The sequence below is a fragment of the Haliotis rubra genome, unplaced genomic scaffold, assembly GCF_003918875.1.
Source record: "Haliotis rubra isolate DU_JTF1 unplaced genomic scaffold, ASM391887v1 Scf128, whole genome shotgun sequence".
NCBI classification, from domain to species: Eukaryota; Metazoa; Mollusca; class Gastropoda; order Lepetellida; family Haliotidae; genus Haliotis; species Haliotis rubra.
The window spans coordinates 1993392-2000000 of record NW_025765203.1 but is presented as its reverse complement, the minus strand read 5'-3'; the positions used below and the strand labels follow the sequence as shown (position 1 = coordinate 2000000).

General features: G+C 39.3%; 1 protein-coding gene across 2 annotated transcripts in view; it reads right to left on the bottom strand.

Annotated features, from left to right (window-relative positions):
- LOC124266791 (D-beta-hydroxybutyrate dehydrogenase-like) overlaps positions 1–6609 on the bottom strand; it is an 86924-nt gene that overhangs the window by 58415 nt on the left and 21900 nt on the right. For both annotated transcript variants that reach the window (XM_046701598.1, XM_046701599.1), the window contains exons 3-6: positions 6390–6514; positions 5092–5214; positions 1816–1919; positions 426–498 (exon numbers count right to left, since the gene is read on the bottom strand). In XM_046701598.1, coding sequence (XP_046557554.1) covers positions 426–498; positions 1816–1919; positions 5092–5214; positions 6390–6514 — 425 coding nt within the window. The remainder of the gene's footprint in view (positions 1–425; positions 499–1815; positions 1920–5091; positions 5215–6389; positions 6515–6609) is intronic.

Sequence of the window (6609 nt, the reverse complement as noted above, 5' to 3'; positions counted from 1 at the left end):
TGAAAATGTTCACGGTTTGTATTTTGTCATGATTAAAAGTTGTTACTAAAGCTTAATCAAGCATTGTGAATTTGTTGTATTTTTGCTTTATAATAAAGCATTAACTCGATTATGAGTAATTTTTTGTTAAAATAATCTTCATGCAATGTATTGCAATACATGTTGCAATATATTATTTCGCATCGAAATAGATCGCAATATGAAAATTCTCTGCAATACTCATCCCTAATACAGATCCAGATTAAATCCCCAAAATGACAGGGAGTAATAATCCTATATCTGGTGAGTGAGTGAGTGAGTTAAGCTTTACGCCGCTTTTAGCAATATTCCAGCAATAACACTGCGGGGGACACCAGAAATGTCTATATCTGGTTTAAGGCACTGGATCAGAAATACATTACATCATCATCATCATTATTACTTACTTGGCGCGTTGGCAAATCCAGGACAGATGGCGTTGCATGTAATTCCATAAGGAGCTGCCTCCAGAGCCACGCACTATCAACACAGTCAGTATATATGGGTGAGAGGGATGATGTTTATAACCACTTGTTAAGTAATTTGGTTGCAGAATTGGTGTGATGTTTGTAATTGAAGATGGTAAGTTATTCTCGCCCCTTTTAAACCATATAAATTAAACACAATCAAGTTAAACGTTACATTTGTATTGTAATGCTTCCTATCGGTTGCGCAACGCTATTAACATTTTTTTGTATATAGATCTTCGTGTGACAATATCATGAAGCTTTTGCGGACGGATCCGGACTTTTAACACCTTAATAATTGACTACATCATATTCATGTGCATTAAATAAAGAACAAATTATGTGAGATTTTCTGCTGGCCAGTCGGGATAGCTTTAACAATATGTTACTGACCCGATTCACAATCAGCTAGCATTTGTCCTTCCTTAAGTGGCATTTAGAAGCTGGTATGATAAAGTGGAACACTTTTTATGGATAGACAACTTCTTTGTTGCAGTATAGTAGATGCAACGTTTAGGTGTAGATCCTAACACCGTTATCAACATCAAACGACTCAACCCGGCAATCAACAGAGATCAAGGTTAATACATCCCCACGGCTTACGATCAACTAATCAAGCCTAATCAAGAATAACCCACCCTTTGTCTACTGGCACAACAAGTCTCATGTCAACACACCATACATCAACCTCTTCTATTGTATAAACCAATACCCGCCATGTATATATTTCTCCTTGTGCAAATGTTGTGTATCATTTGCTTGATAACGGTGTTAGGATCTACACCGAAACGTCGCAACTACTACTGCAACAAAGAAGTTGTCTATCCATAAAAAGTGTTCCACTTTAGCATTAGGCACCTATTTCGAACGCTGATCAGGGGTAAGGCACAAACTGACAAGTCGTCGTAGACACAGTTTGGTGAGAGTCGAAGGCACAGAATAAAATGTTGCTCGTGGACATAATCCTCACCCGCCCTCAAACTTGTACACTAACCACTTGGGGGAGTGAGTGAGTTTAGTTTTACGCCGCTTTTACCAATACTCAAGCAATATCACGGCTGGGGACACGAGAAATGGGCTTCGCACATTGTACCCATGTGATCAATCAGGTCTTCGGCGTGATGAGCGAACGCTTTAACCACTAGGCTACACCACCGACCTTTTTTATCTTCAGAAAGACAACGGGTAACGAATGATTATATAAAAAAAGTTTTGAAAAACAAAGCACCACAAAGCCTTGAGTGTAATGTCATGCAAACGTGGTAGCGAATTTTCAGTTCAATTTCTAATTACAAATCGGTGATAAGGTGATCACAAAACACGGAAATACCCGAGAAAGACCGATTAGTCCCGATCTCGAGGCGCAGTACGCCGAGCGACCAGCCAGACTGATGACCCCCATCTGTGACGACATGTTGATGATGCGTCCCCAACCTGCAACATCACGGGAACGATAACTGATATATATATTGCAAAAACCCAAACATCTTTTGTTGAATCTACATACAGAAATGTCCAGTTACCCCAGACTTGACCCCTTTGGGTGGATATCAATCGCACAGGTCTGGACGAATCGGAAGCGACAGTGAATCAATGTCGTAACCAATCCCTCTTACGCATGCGCAACACTCTAGTGCAAACAATTAAAGTTACAAGATTTTTGTGAACGTTCAGCTTAAAGAACACTGGATCAAACTTATAATGTTAAAGTGAGTGAGTCAGCGATATTCCAGCAACATGGCGGCGGTATGTAAATAATCGAGTCTGGACCAGACAATCCAGTCATCCACAGCATGAGAATCAATCTGCGCAGCTGGGATACGATGACATGTGTCAACCAAGTCAATGAGCCTGTATGGCCACCCGATCCCGTTAGTCGGCTCTTACGACAAGCATTGGTTGCCGAAGATCAATTCTGACCCGGATCTTCATGGGCATTGAATTACTGGAAGCATATCTAAACTAACATACAAAATAAAGTACACACCCGGTATTTTGGGGTTAATTTTTAAATTATGACGTAGAATTTTGAAAAGGATGTTTTGACTGTGACAAACATAATGTACGTGTTGCCATAAAACAATATGCTAGCACCGTATACACCTTACCCCTGTCACACACGATTTCAAAGCATTTAAATCTGTATCATGGAAGAACAAATACAATTAATTCACACGTTAGAAACATATGAAAAACGATTGCCATAATCAATAACCTCTGTCATATTTGATTATAGTCACCTCAGTGTCAGAGTCACCGGTGTAAATTTTATTTTACGACCAGCGTAATACATGCAAATCTGACTACCCAAACGTTTCCTCGGGTTTACCAACATTTACCGGTTCAGACATGAAAACGATACGTATTGCGATATGCTGATCGAAAACCGGTATTTTGACATAAGATAAGATAAACTTTATTGTCCCGCAAGGGAAATTTGTTTTGCAATCAAAGAGCCAATACAAGCATATAACAACAAATAATTTAAAGTATATATATACAATGCCAAGCTAATCAGAATATAATGCTGAATTATAACATAATCAAAGTTCATGATATAATAATCACTCGTGCCTCATCATAGATTTCACTATTACAATTTTGAAGGAAGATTTAGAAAGTTTTATGCTGTATGGGACAAATGATTTTGAAGTTCTATTAGTTTTGTAATACATGATTTTGAAACGGCGGCCAGAAGGCAGAAGTTCACAACATTCATTTAAAAAGTGTGATGGATCCAATTGAATGGCCAGAGCTTTCATCTCAACTTTTGACTCATACTGAAAAGGTAGAGGTTCGAAATTGAAGCCGCAAATTTTACTGGATATGTTTACAATTTGTCAAGTTTGTTTTTCTGTGTAAGAGGAAGATTGCCATACCAGGCATGAAAGCAGAAAGTTAAAATACTATTAATGAATGTTTGGTAGAATAATTTTAAGATATTAGTGTCTACATTAAATGATCGTAATTTTCGCAGAAAGAAAAGCCTCTGTTGTGCTTTCCTATGTACACGATGTGAATTTGATTTCCATGAAAGTTTATTATCAATGATAGTACCCAGATATTTATACTCTTCTACTGTTTCTACTTCCTGTCCGTCAATACAAACAGGTTTCAGCTTGTTTTTTTCCGCTTCGGAAGTCAATTATCATTTCATTTGGGGTTTTTTATGTTCAGGGAGAGGAAATTGTCTTTGCACCATGAAGTAAACGCAGCAATATTTTTCCTGTACTCTAACTCCGATTGACGAATAAACCCAACCAAAGCGGCATCATCAGCAAATTTGAAATTCAAACAGGTGGATAAATGTAATATACAGTCATTTGTATAGAGTGTGAAGAGGACAGGGGACAGGACACAGCCTTGGGGAGCACCGGTACTCACAAGATTAACGTCAGAAAGCGTTGAATTGACCCGAACACGTTGAGGTCGGTTAATTAAGAAGGCCTCTACCCACTTGATTATGTTACTATTATTCATACATTCGGAAAACTTCGTACTTTCGGCAATCTGCGGATATTTCCGTTTTTAACACCGGAAGTCATTCGTTTGTTGTTGAATGGCGACCCCAACAACGAACAATGTATTGTGGTGCCAAATACTAGGAAACAACTTCAGTATGGCAGCATTTGGGGTTGAAAAAGTTCACGGTAGATGGAACTATTAATAAGTGTAAAGCGATATGTGATGTGTATTGAAGTGAAATTCTCAGGCGGGACGATTATAAGTTTTTATTCAAGCTTAATCCAGCATAGTGATTTTGTTCTGTTTTTTGCTTTACAATCAATCATTAACTCGATTATACGTAGTTTCTGGTTAGAGAAAACCTCCTTGCAATATATTGCAATACATATCTCAATATATGCTTTCGCATCGCAATATATCACAATATGAAAATTCTCTGCAATACCCACCCCTACCAGAAACGAACACTCCATAACATGTAGGAATCATGCAACATCCAGGAGTAAGATTACAAAAATCCACGCTATTAATTTTGACCCGGAAGCGAAATAGGAGAATATAGTGCCTTGTTTAAATGGGCTGTTCTGTCTGTGCTAATTTTTTCAGGGCGATTTGTGGTAGCTTAAATGAAAGGTGAGACATTGTACTTTATTGCAAAATTTATTGGTCCACAATCTGCACATGGTATTGACACCAGCCTTCCATGATTTGACCCCAAGTTCAAAGTTGTTTAGTGTGTTTCGGGCTCGAAACCTCCGGTGCCATTGTTGACAGTGGACAGCAAAATTGAGATGGTCGACCCAGGCCGACATTTTGCTGTTTAAGTGGCAAGTGGCAGGTTGGTCAGCATGCAACACTGAGGAGAACAGCCTACGACCGATATTATTTATGGTGGACTGGCATGTAACTGTAGATAGCCAATAAGAAAAATAATTGTGGTCTGAGTATCATCCAATTTAGACACACAAATCGATCGGTAACGAGGAAACAAAGTTAGTTATATCAAAGGCGACCTTACATCCTCAACTATGCACATAGATATATTGTATGGCAGTAAAAGGTTTTATATTTATTAGTTTGGCTCAATGAATACTTTAAAAGGCTTCCGCATATTTAGGAAAGCTGTTATCACGATATTCACCTTTTTTCTTCATTCCCGGGAGGAAGTGTTTGATGAGGAGGAAGGGTGACGTCACAGACACCGCCATGACGTCATTCCACTTGTCAAGAGGTAGCTCCTCTACCGGCGCGTTGTAGATAGTCCCTGCAAGATGGCAATATGGTTTGGGATATTCTAAAGCTAGTAGCTGTGGTAATAAGGTAACATTCAATACATTTCCTTAACATTACACAGACTAACCTTGACAGCGGTCTTGAGACAAAGGAACACTTATCGAGTCAACCGATATTGTGAGTAAGTGAGTGAGTTTAGTTTTACGCCGCTTTTAGCAGTATTCCAGCGTCAATAGAACTGTGCATCAGTTAGCCCTGAACGAGGATTGTTAATTTAGGTCACCGACCCCGTCGCTTTTATTAAATTTGGCATTTTAGAAAAGAAATACAGTTCGCTCTTCCTCGATGTATAGTTGAATAAAGTACACTTTTGCCCTAAACTATTATAGTTCTCGTGCTTTACCTATAATAGTTCATTGATGACGTAATGCAAAAAGTGTACATTATCGTCTGATAAAGAACTGTCTGCGACTTTGATCTTTCACCGAAGCATCCTAGAATTAAGAAATACGGTTGGCTCTAACCCATGTATAGGTGAGGTGAGGTGAAATTGGGTTTAACGTCGTGCTTGAGAATATTTCGCTCATATGACGACGTGCATGCGTGTGTATGCGTATGTGCGGCTGCTTGTACTAGCCCAGACTGAAGCTGGTTTTATAGTGCTAACCCACTGAAATACCATGCCACAGTGAAGCATGAATACCCCACTCAGACACATTATACTGACTCCGAGCCGACCAGTCCTTGTTGTACCCATCAATGCCGAGCGCCAGGCAGGGACCAACAAGTACCATATTTTAACGTCTTTTGTTATGATGCGGTCGGGGATCGAACTGTTCATGAACAACAAGATATCCGCGACCTTATTTGCTAAGTTCCGGGCGGAACGCTCCAACGAGACTGTTGAGTGTACACCACGGAGAAATACGGTCCCCATGTATAGTGTTACAGAGCACACTTTCGCCATGAAATATTATATTTAAAGCACGGGGAGGCTTGTTTGTCTGGCCAGTTCTTGATTCCGCCGTCAGAAAGCTTAAAAATATTGTTGAGTGTGTCGTAAACAAAATAGCGCATACTCATTATCCATGTTGTCACATTCACAAGATTAAAAAATGTATTAAAAAGCACACACGTGATAAATAAAAACGTGTTCACATTGTTATGATTCCTACTGATTTTCTCATCGAAGATGAAACGTTTTACCTGCATTATTGACCAGTATGTCCACTCCATCCGGGTATAGCGTGGTCACTCTATCACAGAATCCCTGCACGGACTCGGCAATCCTGAGATCGACTGGGACAAAGTCTACTCTGCTTGTGTACTTACTGAAAGAGGCCAAACTTTACATATACTGCTCAAAAGAAGTTAAGGACCGTGTAATTCTCTCATAATGCGATAGTTAGTGTGTAATGAAATGAAA